A 16,986-nucleotide genomic window follows, 5' to 3' on the forward strand; every position below is an offset into this window, starting at 1 on the left:
TTCGGGTTTTGTGGAGCTCAAGGTGTATGCCTGTCGTGGGAAAGGGTTAGGCTCCAGATTCAGGGGGGCCAATCTCAGGATCCATCCAGGGGTGTGCTTCACGCAGTGTATCTTCCAGACACAAAGCACTATGCCATACGGTAAAAGAGTAGGAATCTTGAGTCTGTTGACTCAAAACGCGCATCCCATGTAAGCTTGAAGGTGAATGCGAGATCAACTGGATCCTCACAGTAAAGTGAGTTAGGGCGTACTTGGAGAGCGATTCGAGCGGGAATGCAGCTGCTCCTGGTGGGCTCGACTTAAAATTAAAATGATCAGAATTGCTCAGGTATTTCCATGGAGTATAACAATCAAACATACTCTGTCGAGATTCCTATGAGTCTGGATATGTGCTCATCTTGACCACCATCTGTGAACGTGATGTTAACCGTGGTGACTCGATATTTTGGTAGAGTCGTAAGCAGGCCGAGTTAGAATGTGAATAGGGGGTGGGGTATTTTCGCAGGGCCGGACAGGCAAAGTGCGGGTGAGAGATGCAGAGAGGAAAAACAGGGCTTAGATTTGCATTCACCATTTGAAGATAATACCGGATATTGTGGGGGGGATATTACTAATGGGAATTCAGATTGGGGTTGAAGACAAGGTTTATCACACGTGCGGATGGTCTACTAGTTCCATCGTTGCTGTGACTTTCAAACGCACTGCCTACTGGCTGGGCTATGTCGATCTGTTGTCTATTTTGTTATGCCTTTTTACTCATAGCATCAAGAGAAATAATGGATTGATCTCTGGTGTTCGTTGTTGAGGGGAGGGTTGGATACTTTGAGAAAGGGACTGTTTCTAGCCTGGCTTTCTTACGTTGCGTAGAGAAGACCGAGTAGACGGATATATGTTTTCATATTTAACAGACAGCCTTGTATGAAGTCTCTCAATTCAATTCAAATATTTATCTCGCTATCTATGAAGTTTTGAGGCTCAATGCCAACCCTTAGACAATAAGGGAGAATATCGTAGAGTGAACTTGAATAATGTTAAAAAGAAAAGGATCTAGTAATCCAAGATTCAGGATAAGATGCCGTACCGTTCAGAATGATATCTACTGGACGACTGATCTTCTATTTCATTGTACTCTTTATGTTATGTGGTGTATAGCACATACATATATATATGATATATATATACTACTATACTATACATATGATATATCTATACTACTATACTATATATATGATATATCTATACTACTATACTATATATATGATATATCTATACTATGATATATATTTAATGATATATATATATATATATACATGCGCAATACCTATGGTATATACACAGACATATATAGTACATGACTACTTCGACAGCGACATCATTATCGCTAATATAACGCAAAACCCAAGATGAATTACCGCATGGAATATTCAGGTCAGTACTCTTAAAGAAAGACAAGACACAAAGCTACATTCCTCGCCATCAATAACATATATCACCCACAAAGTTGGCCATAGTACTCCTAGATACCGAATCTAGCTATAAGCATGTTCCAACGCTTACAAACGACCACTAGGGCAGAACTGATCTTCGAATATGATCGTACCGCCGACAAGTTCAATTCTACGGGGTGTACTTCGCTTACATTCCTTCTTTGACACACTTCCTGAAGTCGGATAGTGTGGTATCCGACCGCTACGTCCTGTATCTACACAGAACCAGAAGCTGGATGTTGCAAGGCAGATTTCAGGACCACCTGATTTGCAGACATAAACTGACAATACTTTATCCGAATTACGCAAACTATATACGCGTAACGGGGCCCGAAGACTGTGGAACGATCAGCCAGAATCCCTCGTGGCATATCGCCTGGTGAATGAATCTGAGATTAATTTGTCATATGATCATGTGTTTCTGCCTATCTTGTATGGTAGAACCTACAGTATCTATCTAACGGAGGACCCCTCCTCAGCATCGAGGATCAACAACCATCATTCATCATACAATCCATGTAGTCTGCTACATAATTGGTGCCTAGAACACTGGGACTGATCTTGAGAGCGAATAGGAATCGGGTGGAAGTTCATCAGAAGCTATGTACATGGCTGTGGTCTAGAGATGGAGGGGCTCTTCTGCAGTCCTCCCAATTCCACGACGACAACTTCGGTTTTGGATGCATACACTCAGGGTCACTTGCAAGTGGCTGCAACAAAGTGGAGACTCAACCGAAATAAAGAGCAAGGTTGAGAAATGTTGCACAGCTGCGGATACCGTCCGAACAGCTTCGGAACGGTTATTTGGTGGACTCACCAAACCCAGGACATCATGGACTGGTGACGAAGCTTCATCTACTGAGATATCATAGCACCATGTAGCTGGATCGTTTTGATTAATTACGATACGCTTCTTGCATAGTCAAGTGGGCCAAGTGATTATGATTTTGAATGGTGAGGAAGAGGGATTAATTTACTGTGGATCGCATGCAAAAGACTTTATCCACCCCACTGAAAAGATTCTACGGCAATTGAGCGGCGGTGGCCACTTTTGGAGCATGAAAGACGCCAACTTTATCACTCTCAAACACGTCTAATCATGCGATGGGTTGAAGGATAGAGAGACTTATTTTGCGTATGATACTGAGGATCTTGCGTTGAATGGCATGGATGCTGCGCCAAGGGCAATTATTCACCCGGGATAGTTTTCCATGTCTCGAGTCTCGACATCTCGTGCCTTGGCACGAGTGAAGCATCATCAGCGGCGACTGTGATCATGTTACTGGACTAGAATCTATGTCAGGGGGTTATAGATAGACAACGTAGACATACATCCCGCGTTAGATGTAGCCCCGATCATGCAGGCTGGTGCAACGGGAAAAGTGTCCACATAGGAGACGGTTTCCACACTGTTAGGGTAACTTCCAACACTGCTAGCTGCCGGTAATAACAAGGTGGGGCCGTGTGCGGGAATTGTGAATAAAGGATTTGTTGCATCTGACGGATCTCCTGGCACGAAAGCAGAAAGAAGTCCATCGCCACATTCGCGAATCATACCCGATCGGGAAATCACACTCGGCCCCTAAATAGGAATGCTCGGACTTGTCTGGTACTCGGACATGCTTAATGTAGTCCGTACTACTCTCTGTTAATTTGGTTTTAATTTGACCTTTTTCTTATCTTTTCTCCCACTGCCTTGGTAACTTAATTGTTGCGTACAGAGTCAACGGCGTTGGTTTTGACCTATAGGCTGGTTGCATGTAGATTAGGGCTCCACCGCACGAAACACGTGCTGCAGGTAACCTACTCAACGAAACACGATTTTCTATTCTTATCGTCTTTTGCCATCGGAGATGATACTCGAAGGGTATGGTTAGATACTTTATACCTGGACCCTCCGGGCCAGCTAATCTCCAAATCTTATCTGGGGTCCACGGTCGCTGACCGGTGCAGTAATTAGTGCCACTGGTTCAGTTCGCCGATCTGCAATACTACTCTTGGCTCCCGTTATGAAACCCACTAAAATCGACTAAAAGGGTTAGACAGCGAGAACGCGTAACCTTGCTGCTAAGCTTTCTTCCGGGGTTCTCCAAGGACCTGCAGGTGCACCACTCACTGCTTGCAGACCCTTGTTCTAGCCTCTGCGGAAAACCCCAAGCATCGTAAGCATTCGCTTTCGACTCCCCCAATGTCCTAAATAGCCTATTTGAGCCCGCAGGCCCTTGGCCAGGGACATGGAACCCCGAAGTACAACCGAACCAATGTCAATACCCATGAGGAAAGAAAGAGAGAGGAGGTTACAGAGGTGGGCTGACAAGGAAGGCCAGGAAAAGAGAAGAAGATCCAAGAAGTTCAATATCGCGTAACACACATCTACGCCTGAGATAGCCAAAGGACCCACCTTCTGGAAATTCCAGCCCTGTGTCAACAGAATCTGTCTGCCTGCTTAGAGGGTCGAGGTTCTTGGACTAAGCCCGGAGACTTACGTGTCCCTGGAGCATGAGTCCCTGTTGCGAGGTGGGACATTGGGCCAAAGGCCCCAGAACCTGCTCTGTGTTTAACTGGATTAAGCTTCTCGCACGGGAAGGTGAGGATCGGTCAGGAGATCCGCCTATGGCCTTTAGGCTGCTCTCAAACACGTACTCCTTCTCTCTTTGTTCTCTGTCCGGCATCGCTAGTGGATTCGTGGACCTCGACAGGAGAATCGGGTCTAAGAACATCTTCAAACCATAGCCCATATGGTGTGACGTACGTTGGGCCAGGGGTGATGGTCCATGCTTTGAGGATTTTGAGTTTAAATAGCCTCACATCGCCACCCAGATGATCATTTTTCAACCAAGCTTGATTCATTCTTTCTCTCACTCTCACATATCCATTCTTTTTCTCTTCCAATCGTCTGCGGACTCCAATCCTTCTGTATCTTCTTCCTTTCTAAACCATGCGTCAATACTCGCGCGCCGCTGCGGCTACCGTTGCTCTGGCAGCAACGGCCCGCGCTGCCAACTCCTCTTCCCTTGCCTCCCTCTGTACCGTCTCTCACGTCCAGTCGGCTCTCCCTGCCAATGGCACTCTACTCGGTATTGACATGATCCCCTCCTCGGTGACTGCTAAGACCGCTACCTCCGAGTCGACCGAGTACTGTGCCGTGTCCGTCTCATATGTCCACACTGGTACCACCGATGAGGTCGTCCTCAACTACGGCTTCCCTAGCCCCGCCGACTTCAAGAACCGCTTCTACGTAGCCGGAGGCTTTGGCTACTCCCTGGGCACGTCCTCCACCGGTGGTCTTGAGTACGGTGCTGTCGGAGCTGCCACGGATGCTGGCTACGGTGCTTTGAACGGAACCACTGTCGACGAGGTCAACCTCTCCGGCAATGGTACCATCAACTGGGACCCCATCTTCATGTTTGCCTACAAGGCCCTGGGTGAGATGACAACTGTCGGAAAGCCCCTTACCCGCGCCTTTTATGGCTTGGATGACGACGCGAAGATCTACACCTACTACGAGGGTTGCTCCGACGGTGGTCGTCAGGGTATGAGTCAGATCCAGCGTTACGGTGACGAGTACGATGGTGCCATCATCGGTGCTCCTGCCTTCCGTTACGGCCAGCAGCAGGTCAACCACCTGTTCTCCAGTGTGGTCGAGCAGACTCTTGATTACTACCCTCCCACCTGCGAGTTGGAGAAGATCGTTAACGCCACCATCGCTGCTTGCGATCCCCTCGACGGCCGCAAGGACGGTGTCATCTCCCGTTCTGATCTCTGCCAGCTTGACTTCAACTTGACCTCCATTATCGGTGAGCCCTACTACTGCGCTGCTGAAGTCAGCACCTCCCTCGGTTTCAACTTCAACAAGCGCAGCGATGGCACCTCGACTTCCTACACCCCGGCTCAGAACGGCACCGTCACCGCCAAGGGTGTGGCCGTTGCTCAGGCTATCTATGACGGTCTGTTCAATTCTGCTGGTGAGCGCGCCTACCTGTCCTACCGCATCGGATCTGAGTTCACGGATGGCGAGACCTCCTACGACAACAGCACCGGTACCTGGGGTGTCGATATTCCCTCTACTGGTGGTGAATTCGTCACCCGCTTCATCGAATTGGTCGAACTCAGCAACCTCGAGACTCTCAACAATGTGACCTACGACACCCTGGTTGACTGGATGAACAAGGCCATGGTCCTTTACATGGATACTCTGCAGACTACCCTCCCTGACCTGACCACCTTCCAGTCCACCGGCGGTAAGATCATCCACTACCACGGCGAGAGCGACCCCAGTGTCCCCACTGCTTCCTCTGTTCACTACTGGCAATCCGTCATGAGCATCATGTACCCCAAGCTCGGAACCTCCCAGGCTATGGAGAAGATGAAGGAATGGTACCAGCTGTACCTGGTCCCCGGTGCTGCTCACTGCGGTCGTAACACTCTCCAGCCCAACGGTCCCTTCCCCGAGGATAACATGGAAACTATGATCAAGTGGGTTGAGGGTGATGTCCAGCCTACCGGTCTTAACGCTACCGTCGATGCTGGCAAGTACGATGGCGAGGTCCAGTCCCTGTGCCAGTTCCCCAAGCGTCCCGTCTGGAAGAACAGCAAGTGGGAGTGTGAGACTGACACCCAGGGTGCTGACACTTTCTACTACGAATTCCCCGCCTTCAAGGTGCCCATTTACTAAACTGACAAGTCACTGGTGATTTGTTAACTTTACGTCATCAGGAGGTGGGAAATGAACGGGGACGTTGAGGAAGCCATTTGTATGTAGTATATACTTTAGACGAAGATTACTTTTAATTCAGATTAATACTTCGTTCTGCATCTGGGTCAAGCTCTGCTGCACTTAAAAGTAGAACATAAATCGTAGATACCTCCTGCCAGACAGCAGTATCACCCTCACGACACCGACAACACAGCAACTCCCCACGGCGGCATATCCACCGAATATGTCCCCCTCAAACTAGTCACATTCTTCACCGTCGGCTGCACAGTAATATTATGCACATAATTCGTAGCATTCTGCGACCCATACAGCATCTCCACATGCCCAGTTTTCGTATGTGGCACCTTCACCCGAATACTCTGATTCTTTGGACCGTAATTAGCCAACTTCACAAAATACGTACTATTCGTCCTCGACGCAACCCAATACAGCGGGCCAAATGTGGAAGTTGTATTCACAGCAAGAATCGTATTCCCCCGATTTGTAGAGAACATCCGTTGAACATAGTATGACGTCGACGGAGTCAGAGAGTCGGGACTGGAGTCGAAGCCGAAGAGCGTTGGCTTAATACTAGTTAGCTCGAAGCATATATACATACGAAGATGGGTACAGGGGGCAAACTCACCGACCACTGCGTATACCCGAAATGCTGCAACAGCGGGGCATAAGCCGCCATTTTTATCACATCGGAGTTCCTCTCCAACCCAATCATATGCACCGCTTCACTGCAGCTGCATTGCATAGAGGACCAGAAGATGCCGTCTGCCTCATCGGTGTCTCGACACCCGTATTCACCTACCATGATTGGTTGTGTGCGTGGCTGGTTGTCCCAATAGTCGAACATGGCGACGAGGTCGTCTGGTTTGCGATAGTAGTGGTAGTCGTATATCAGGCCGGGTGGGGGGTCGATCGGGAGACAGAGGAAGTCGATGTTTGATGCGATGAGGGTGATGTTGGGGTACTTGTTACTGATGGCATTGTAGACTTGGTAGAAGCGGTCTGGGTATGTGTCGCATCCGCCGGTGAAGTCGTCTTCGTTGCCGATTTCAATGTAGTTTATTGACCAGGGTTTGCTGCGCCCGTTTTGTGCTCGCATGCTTCCATAGGTAGAGTTGGCGGGTCCGAGGAGGTACTTAATTGTCAGCTGGGGAGGATAGTGGTGATTGATGGGAGACATACTTCGAGCTCGTTCATGATGTCGTCGATGTATGGTTGGAGATCGTCACCGGACACAATGCCCCCGTATGATTTGCCGTCCCAGACGGCGAGGATAGGCTCCATGTTCATGTCTTCGCACCACCAGAGATATTCGTCCAGACCTATATGTGTTAGCACATGCTTGTGGGGTGAGAGGGTGCAAAAGGCTTACCGAGAGCGTCGGTGTTCGGGTAGAACCAGTCGCCTATACTTCGATTAGTGTTGTCATCCGTGGTGTCGGTGCTGGGGCCTACCCTCTCTCCCGGGACGATCAACGACGGGCCCGATAGTTAGGTTCCACTGCCACCGGCTGTCGATCTGCAGTCCTTCCCTATCCGCTTGTTAGAGGATCTTCATAATAGGGTTGCTGACTCACAAATTATTGCCACCAGGGAATCGGAGAAAAGACGGACGTATACTCTCTAGGAACGTCGCAACATCATTTCGTAGTCCGTTTGACCTACGACCGATTAGTATGACACTGATAATGTACAGCATAACATACCTCGACTTATATGTAGGCGGAAATAGCTGCACCAGCCCAAAGTTCAGCGTCCCGCCAGCCATCTTCGATCCATTGAACAACAGGCGCCACTCATTGTCGCCATCAAGAGATGCGCTGGAATTGAACGAGGTTTGATAATGCGTGAACTTTCCCCATGAGCTCTTGACGGTAATATTATGCGAGGCGTAGATAGTATCATTTGAAGACGCAGCAAGCTGTAGCATAATCGTTCCCGAGTAATCACCCATCATCCAGAACTGGCATGAATAGGTGGCGTTCATCACAGGTATACCATTGTACCCTGTATTGGCAAATCCTACGAATCCATCTGCTTCGAAGTTTACAGATACCTGCAAAGAAGAGGTGATGGCACTGCTGACTGGGTTGATCATGTCCTGCATAAGGTCGACATCCCCGATGGCCTTGTATGCAGTTAAGCCAGGGTTGTCTCCCTGGAAGCCGTTGTTCTGGAGCAATTGCCCGTGAACGCCACCATCACCTGTGTATACTTAGCAGCATTCTACCAGGTGAGGTAGCTAATTGGGTAGTACCTGAATGGTCCATTTCCTAGGGGAATGTTACTGATATATTCATATTATGCCTCCCTCGGAACCTACCTCAAACATAACCCCATAAAGCAGCGGACTAGACTGATTCCCACCCGACTCCTGAACAGTCAACGTGATAGGCGACGACACACTCCCATTCGTACCATTATCCCTTGTGACCAACACAGGATAGTCATGGCTAACCGGCCTCAATCTGTGGAAATACGTCGTCACAGCCACGTACAGCCATTTTGCGACCCCTATCATAGTGTCGCAGAAATATCTTCCCCACCAGCGTGCTCAATTAGGGGTCCTGTACAGAAGAACGGTAGGATAATAATGCGGGTTGAAGTCTTTGTTGATAGGGTTAGCAGCGTTGCATTGGTGTCCCCGGTGTTCCGTGATGACATCATGAATGTTGATGTACCGCGGCGCGGAATGTCGGACGGATGCGATGAATCTCGTACTTCTCCCTAATCATGATGTCAATTTCGATGAATGTGTACAGGTTGTAAGAAGTTTAACTTTATTGTTGGGGTGTAGTCGTCAGGGGTTGCGGGGTGGTCTGCCGCTGGTTCCTGGCACAGCGACCGAATATATATCATCTGTGGCACTTTCGCTACTCAGCAAAACTGGGGTCAAAGTAGGTAATAGGTTTTGGTAATCCAGTATAAGCGCCCTGGTAAGATCTAGGATTAAAGATACAAGAAGCCGACGGTCGCATCATACAACTTGTTTATTCTTCCACCGCAGAATAGCTCAAGTGCTATATCCAACCGAGGAGAAGTCGATGTTGGCAACCAGTGCTCAGTCGGCCCTTTCATAGCTACACGAAGTTCAATTTCTTGCTCTCTCAGGGGCGTTCATATCGACGCGCTTTGGTTCTTGGTCTCTCTTTTCTGCAGCGACTTTCTCTGTCGGCTTCTTCACATCTCCTCCACTCGTGCAGCCCCGAGGACACTCAAACATGTCGGGATCAAACCAACGCGGAACAACTCTCTCAATGCATCATTGTATGCAACAAGAGCAGTATTATCTGTGCTGCTAGGTTGGCAATTTCAAAGGCTGATACTAGGAGCTCTCAGTCATAGGAACCTCCTGCCTCGACCCCTCGTCATCTATACCCCACCAATAAAACAAGTCCTTTGAATACGCATTTAACTCATCGTATCTAGTAGTAGCCAGAACTATATATCTCATCAGATGATAGAGTACCTCTAGCTTGTATACTAGCGGGCGAACCGAATATAAGAATAAGAAATGAATGTAATGAATTAAAATGTTACTATATGCAAGACCGGTGTTTGCTCAATTATATCCTCACCGAATGTGACCAAATATCAACTTCTATGAGCCAATATCCACCATGGCCAAAAAGCCAATCAAGCCTTTCTCTTCCACGACCTTACCCGACAGAGATAATAAATAGTAAAAGCAAAGGCAGCATTAAAGGCAATATATGCCCAAAGGAGCCCAAAGTTCCGCCACCGCTGGTCATAGTATATATCCCGACTCGCCAGAAACTGATCAGCTGTTTGAAGGGTACAATACTTGCATTGGTCTGTGCTCTCCGGGTTGAGAAGCTTACCTGCGGCAGTACCGGCCGCTTCGAGGTAGGCTTCCAAGTATTGCCCGCAAGTATCAAACCCAGGGGCAACGCTGAAGACACTCAGTTCCTTCTCAGAACAGTTGACCGCACGACCGCTCACACCTGAGGCAATGATGGCATTCACGAGGTAAGTCATTGGTGAGATGCGATACATGAAATCCCAGAATCCAGGAAGCGCGACGCGAGGAACAAGAATACCGTTGAAGACAAGTGTCATGTTAAACAGCATGGTGGCAATGAGACCAGCTGTCTCGGCATCAGGCAGAACAGCAACCACGGCGTGCGCAAAGGTGGACCCGTAGATGAAGAACTGGATGATCAGAAGGAGCATGATCCCCTGGCGCTGGGAGTCTGCTATGCCGTAGACGGGGTATACAAAGCTTGCATAGACCAGGATAGCGACGAACATTTGGTAAGGGACCTCTGCTATTAGATTGGCGCCTAGGAAGGCTGCCCAGTGGTAGGTCTTCGACGGTTGTTCTCGGACCTCATAAAGGTCTCGCTGGAAAATAAACTGAGGCATAATCTGCTGAACCAGTGCGGTGAAGATTGCTGTGATCATAAAAACAGAGAAAATGGACGACTGTAAGCCTTGTTGGGAGGTACCGGGGATGTAAAACGAGAAGCCTACGAAGACTATGAAACGATAGTTAGCCGAAGGTCCATGGAGCCACAAGGAAAAGAGTAACTTACGAGCTGACAGGATGCCCAAGGCCAGCTTGCCATATATGTACTCGGGTGACCGCCAGTACTGTTGAAAGATCCGGCGGAGAACGGCAGCGAACTGGTCACCGAAAGGCATCGCGAAGGCGTCTGCGGTCCCTTCTGAATCACCTTGTTTGTCGGTATTATTGGCATATCCCACTGCTGAGCACTTCTTCTCCAGAGCATTCATCATTTGGGTAAATTCGGAACTTTCCTTCCACACAGTCGGCCAATCCTGTTCGGCTTTGCCATTCACCCCTGCACCCGCAATCTCGAGAATGTACTCGGCTGGATTCTCAGAGTCGTTGCATCTCCTCGCACCTTTTGTCTCGAAGTAATCCAGCATTGTACGTGAATTTGGTCCGATGTCACCAAAGTAAACGGTACGACCGCCTTTAGCCAGGAACAATAACCGATCAAATTGCTGGAACAGCATGGCTGATGGCTGATGAATCGTACAAAGAATAGCCTGTCCACTAGATGCGAGCCGACGCAAAAGCGCGATAATAGTCCATGACGACTGGCTATCCAAGCCGGAGGTTGGCTCATCGAGGAAGATGAGTAAAGCGGGCTTTGCGGCAAGCTCAACGCCAATGGTCAGAAGCTTCCGTTGCTCGACATTCAACCCCTCGCCCGGAAAGCCTACCACTGCTTCTGCGAATTCTTCCATTCCGAGCATGGTGATGACTAGAACTACTTTAGTAAACTTCTAGAGCACTTGAAAGAATCTGGAAATACCTTTTTCGACAAAGTCGTATTTTTCCTGGACGGGGACTGATTTGGGTTGACGCAGCAGTGCCGAAAACCTTAAAGACTCACGAACGGTCGCAGTATGAAGATGTAAGTCCTGTTGCTGAACATAGCCAGTGCTGCGCTGGAAGCTAGCAGAGAGAGGAGAGCCGTTCACTAGCATATCGCCTGTGATGACTCCTGTTGAAGTACGTTGGGCGAGGACGTTCAGTAGTGTTGTTTTTCCGGCCCCCGAGACACCCATCAATGCAGTCAGAGTGCCAGGCTCCACCCATCCACTGACTTTATCCAACAAGCGGCGATCCTCCTTTTTGATCTTAATATCATAGCAGACTTCACGCCACATAAATGTGTCCTGATGCGGTGGCATTACCTCTTCGCCTGCCGCCTCTTGTCCTTGGCTTGCGCTGATATTGGCGGCCTTCGGGTCTTTTGCAGATTTCTCCAAGGCAACGGGAATGCGACCATGTTGGAAGACAAGACTCTCCGCAGTGGATGAAGATTGTGAGTTCATCTCAGTGAGTAACAGATACAAGGCGAGAAAAGCAATGATGAAAGCGCAGAGGATGCCGAAATTCCTCCAAAGGTGGCTGTATTCGTACCCGTAGCTCACGGAGAGAAAGTTGTCTCCGTTTACATATAGCTCTCCAGCTACCGCACCCTTTGCAGCACATATAAAGTAGGTGCCTGATCCGTTAGTCAACCCGGGGTAGAGTGGTACCAGGTCCGAACAGGGGAAGTCACGTCCATGGAATTCGTTTACAGCCAGCGCTTCAAATGCATATCTTAGTGGATTGATGTAAGAGATCCACTTGAACCAAGGGTGCATGCTGGGTAGGGGAAGCAGGTAGCCAGTATAGATAACAGTGGCGAGTAGGATGACTCCGGCAGCAGCGAGTGCCTGAGGGATCGCCTTAGTCGCCGCAGCCAGGGAGCGAAATATCTGACTCATACAAAGCAGAGCCATGGTGACAAACAGATAGAAAACAAAGAATGGACCAGCCTCGTATCGAAACCCGCACATGAAGTAGAACACGATGTTGAATATAAGGCTGCATCCGACCTTTATAGGGATATCGGCACAAACTCCCGCTAAAGCCTCCGTGAAAGGGTGATAAAATGCATACGAAGCCTGTTTTTCGACGATCGGCCGCTGTGCATAGAGATTTTGAATCTCGGTGACGGTCAAAAGCGAGTTAAGCAGAATGGCAAAGAACAATGCCGACATCTTCAGAGTGAAATCCTCAGTTCCGAACGCGCCTCCATAGAACAGAGACCCAATGATGATGGAAAAAACGACCTGACCTATCATCAAAGTCAATGTGGAAGGAATGTCATTCCAGACACGTTGGTAAAACCGGGAAGCACATATCCCAATCTGTGTCGGGATATCGATCAAATACGGAGAGCTTGACCGTGCGTACCGAGCCTGACGTTTGGCATGGTTTTGCTTGAATGCTTCGGTGGCGCCACAGTCAGCACCAAATTTCGCCTCGTAGCTTGAGATGTCATGACCCAGTCGCTTGTAGCTCGCGCTGCTCCTCCAATGCACTCCAAACTCCTCGGGAGTCCGCGGTACCTTCGCTTCATACCCTTCCCGTGCTTGCCGCTCACTTGGGTTGGTTATACTCGTCAGAAAGTCTGCGGTCGTTTGTCTAGCAGGACAATACCAGCCCATATCTTCGAAATACTGCTTCGCGTCCGTGGTAGGGCCAAAGTATATCTCATGCCCTTGGTAGAGGACCATAACCTTGTCAAAGCAATTGTATACGGCTTGCGAGGGTTGATAGAGCGTCGCAACATGAGTAGTACCAAAGATCCTCGAGCTCGTCTTCAGCGCCTTGACGAAGTCCAAAGACGACGCAGAATCAAGGCCGCGTGTAGCATTATCCCAACAACAGAGTGGCGAGCCAGCCAAGGCCATTTCTGCGATAGATACTCGCTTTCTCTCACCTCCACTGACGCCCCGGACAAAATCAGAACCAACTTTTGTGTTGACGGTATGTGACAGACCGAAGACTGCCATCACAACGTCCCTCATATGCCTGATGTATTCCTTTCTCGACATTTCATTCGGGAGAAGTCGAGGGGTACGTGCTGCTGCTGCGAAGTTGAGTGTTTCGCCGACCGTTAGATGGGGGAAATCTGTCTGAATTAGTCTTATTTCTGAATGATCAGTTTGAGGACCTTACGTTTCTCAACTTCCTGGTTATAGAGAAGCTCGCCCTTAAAATTTTTCTTCATCAAGGGCTGTGGTATGCCATTGTAAGAAATGACTGAATTTGACGACAGGTCGAGTCCATTCGTCTCCGCTGAAATGGTCTTCAACATGGTAGAGCATCCAGCTCCTGGCCGGCCGAGCACGAGAAGCATCTCGCCCTGCTCGACGTGTCCATGAACATCGTGTAATATAGTCTTGGCGGTTTTAGGGCCACGACTGAACGTACCCCCAAGGATAGGAGCATAGACTGAGGATAGAACTGTGTGTTGAGTTTGAATCTCGGATCCGCTTCCCTGCACAGTAACATCTTTGAATACAACTCCCGTTTTCCGTGCGCTGCTGTCCCCTTCGAATTGTTGCACTTGATGAAGCATCCATTGGGATAAGTCGAAGTGAGGACTCGTGGGGTCTATGAGCGATGCAAAGTCCTGCTTCAAGCTTCTACCTGCTGCGGTTGATGCTGCTGATTGTCGAGACGCTATTTTCCTGAGCTCTTCTTGCTCGTGTCCGGGCAGCGTGCTGGTGGAATCATGGTGTTCTTTTTCCTCATTGCCAGGCCCCTCAGGACCAGGTGCTGTAAGCATGCTGATCGATGTAAAAGATGCAACAAGTCTGGAGAGAAGATAGCCGAGGGTGTTCAGCGGACTTTGAACACATAAATAAAAAGGCTTGTCATGATGGTTGAGGTATCGCGGCGCCAACGATCCTCCTCTGAATATATTGTATCACTAATCATTGTTCGGTAACGAGACATCTCTGAAATCGGGATCTCCTTTTCCGAAGAGCGAAATACAAAGATAGTAATAGTAATATCCCGTGTCTGCGGTAGCCTGCCCACCCAAATGGTGCTTTGATTTCGTCGGGCTCCCGAACTTGCTGTCGCAACGGAGTTGGAATCGAGAGCCGAAGGTGTGGGCCCACCCGACCTTCGAAAGCCGATATCATGTGACCTCGTATAGTGTACCGTCATCGGACTTCGTGCTATATTATCTTCGATTTAATCACACGGCTTTGATAATGACCCACTCATTCTATAGCAAGTGGGAAACTGCCCCCTTATTTAAATCCTTATGAATTCGTATGCGGAGTACTAGAATCTTACAATATTACTACAGTGCAATGATAGTATTGTGTTGTCACGGTCGAGAGATGCATATATATCTTATCGTCTTAGTAATTTCAGTAGCTATTGATTCGCCTTTATCGAGTAGTACCAAAATGTTCAAAATGAGACAGAAGTTTCTCTCGGGGTATCTCAGCGTTTTCTTCCGCATCACTGGATGATCAAGACCCGCGCTGGTAGGTCTAAAATCCGCCCAGGCAAATATTATACTACTAGTATAATTCACCCGTCCATTCAAAATTCACTGATATAGCGTCATTTATTAGTCACTTCAATCCCTGTTGACAGTTTTATGATTGATACAAAGGCTACGACGACACGAAGAATCTCTTGTCTATCATTCAACCAGACTTACAGTTCGACTACGCACTACATATAAGGTTTTGGGCTTAAGCTTATAACGAATCCATCGTCTGCAATTTGCGCCGAAGTGCGAAGCTTCTTCCATTCAATGACAATTTGTCACTAAAACATGCACTGCTCACAATTCTCATCCTGAGAAGTTGGGATATGGCAGAGAAAGCGGTAGTTTCATGCAATGCACTAGCTCCCAACACCCTTGCCATTCCTTACAACTGTGTGCCGCGGGAGTTCACTCATAGGCGGCAATTGCACTGGAGAAAGCAGCGTCAATCGAGGCCAGAGTCGAGGCGATTGTCGAGGCATCCGTCGTGGTGGCCTTCGCCTCCAGGTCCGCCCCCAGCTCGTCCGTGTCAGTCTTGAGCGTCTCCAGGGAGGAGAGCAAAGTGGAAGTGACTCCCGCAGATGCCGCAGTTGACTCCTACAAGTGCACATTAGTCCTGCAACAACAAATCACAGAAACCTGGCCGACTTTATGGAACATACCTTCGAGATAAGCTCATCCAAGGTTGCGATGATAATTGTGGCTAGAGAGGTTACTTCAGATGTGATACTGGAACTCTCCGAAGTGGTGAATGCAGAAGCAGCCTCGGTATCAGTGATGGCTGTCTCCAAAGCACTTTTGACGGTGTTGTAATCGGACAAAATGCCTAGAGCTGCCAGAAGGTCTCCGGTCCAGTTGGTTACGTCCGTCTTGAGGGTAGTAACGTCTGTTCCAATAGACTCAAGATCCGACAGTACGGTCGCAGCATCGCGTTTAGCGATAGGGCCTGCTTGGACAAGACCAAGACCCAAGGCGACGACGAGGAAGGAATTGCAAATCATGATGGAGAGAGATGGTAAGACAGATGGGTGATGTCTTGAGTGAACTTGTTGATTTCGTGTCACAATGTCAGGCAATATGGGCCTTTATATAGCTCCAGGAAGTGGTTTTGCTGTCCCTCACGCTCCTTTCAACGCGGAGATGATGCACCACTAATACAAAATAGCCACGGATGCTTGTGTCGCTATTCCAACCCACGATGTCACAATTTCGGCCACAGGGCCGCCATCGGTGCAACCGCTCTTGACCCTGCTGTTGCTGTACCGCATTCCTCACATGTCAACCTCGGGATCATATTCAAGGTGCCCTGTCTTCAGGGACGCAGCGCTTGTGGCTGACTGCAGGAGAGGTCATACGTCCCTGCACAGTCTTCTGGTCGGACTGGGCTGGAATTCCGCTCTGGCCTGCAGGAGATGATACCCATCCATAACTGTCCCTATTATGGCAAGAAATGGGAAAGTAGTCAACAGATCCTATCTGTGTACTCAACAATCACGCACTGAAGCATTGGAGGAAGCACTGATCCTTATGACATGACATTGCTGGTCTGAAATTGGTCGACCTTGGCTACCCCAGATTTCCCGAAGATTGCTTTCAAGTCTGGACTGAGAAGCTAACAGTTAACCCCGCTCGCGCGCTGGCGTGCTAGTTGTATGCAGCCTACTCCAAATATTCCCGATTAATCTACTCCAGGGCTGTGATTGGCGGGGGCTGTTTGTGGCGGCGGAGGAGCGACGGAGTGCACCAACCATCATGAACGGGCAGCACATCTGGCAGATCTCTTGAACATGCTCCGTGTCGAATTCCACAATGATGGTAGTAGGTTGCAGTGAAATGCGGGGGTGGTAATCCACACACTAACTCGCCGATTTTCTTCACGTCTGAGCGTATGCAAATCAGCAAGTGCAAGCAGATCTGAGGACAGTCAGTAGGTAGACTTT

General features: G+C 48.9%; 4 protein-coding genes across 4 annotated transcripts; 1 reads left to right on the plus strand and 3 right to left on the minus strand.

Annotated features, from left to right (window-relative positions):
- The first annotated feature begins 4,338 nt into the window (after positions 1 to 4,338).
- BO79DRAFT_236670 (tannase and feruloyl esterase) lies at positions 4,339 to 6,261 on the plus strand. Its single transcript, XM_025684606.1, has one exon. The coding sequence runs from the start codon at positions 4,426 to 4,428 to the stop codon at positions 6,160 to 6,162; it is 1,737 nt and encodes a 578-aa protein (XP_025541316.1). The 5' UTR covers positions 4,339 to 4,425; the 3' UTR covers positions 6,163 to 6,261.
- A 116-nt stretch (positions 6,262 to 6,377) lies between these two features.
- Positions 6,378 to 8,721, minus strand: BO79DRAFT_143630 (alpha-L-arabinofuranosidase; the record flags this gene model as incomplete). Its single annotated transcript, XM_025678336.1, has 9 exons — positions 6,378 to 6,782; positions 6,830 to 7,336; positions 7,384 to 7,523; positions 7,574 to 7,606; positions 7,656 to 7,732; positions 7,778 to 7,861; positions 7,907 to 8,405; positions 8,458 to 8,473; positions 8,524 to 8,721. 9 exons carry the CDS (start codon positions 8,719 to 8,721, stop codon positions 6,378 to 6,380), a joined length of 1,959 nt encoding a protein of 652 aa, XP_025541317.1.
- Positions 8,722 to 9,751: 1,030 nt separating this feature from the next.
- BO79DRAFT_170323 (ABC-transporter) lies at positions 9,752 to 14,392 on the minus strand. The gene is made up of 4 exons (XM_025679524.1): positions 13,711 to 14,392; positions 11,507 to 13,663; positions 10,757 to 11,455; positions 9,752 to 10,699 (listed from the first exon to the last, which is right to left on the minus strand). Exons 1-4 carry the CDS (start codon positions 14,321 to 14,323, stop codon positions 9,837 to 9,839), a joined length of 4,332 nt encoding a protein of 1,443 aa, XP_025541318.1. The 5' UTR covers positions 14,324 to 14,392; the 3' UTR covers positions 9,752 to 9,836.
- Positions 14,393 to 15,454: 1,062 nt separating this feature from the next.
- Positions 15,455 to 16,047, minus strand: BO79DRAFT_143800 (mannoprotein; the record flags this gene model as incomplete). Its single annotated transcript, XM_025678347.1, has 2 exons — positions 15,455 to 15,643; positions 15,709 to 16,047. The coding sequence occupies 2 exons, from the start codon at positions 16,045 to 16,047 to the stop codon at positions 15,455 to 15,457; spliced, it is 528 nt and encodes a 175-aa protein (XP_025541319.1).
- Positions 16,048 to 16,986: the final 939 nt, after the last annotated feature.

This window comes from Aspergillus costaricaensis, assembly GCF_003184835.1.
Source record: "Aspergillus costaricaensis CBS 115574 unplaced genomic scaffold BO79scaffold_10, whole genome shotgun sequence".
Lineage (NCBI taxonomy): Eukaryota > Fungi > Ascomycota > Eurotiomycetes > Eurotiales > Aspergillaceae > Aspergillus > Aspergillus costaricensis.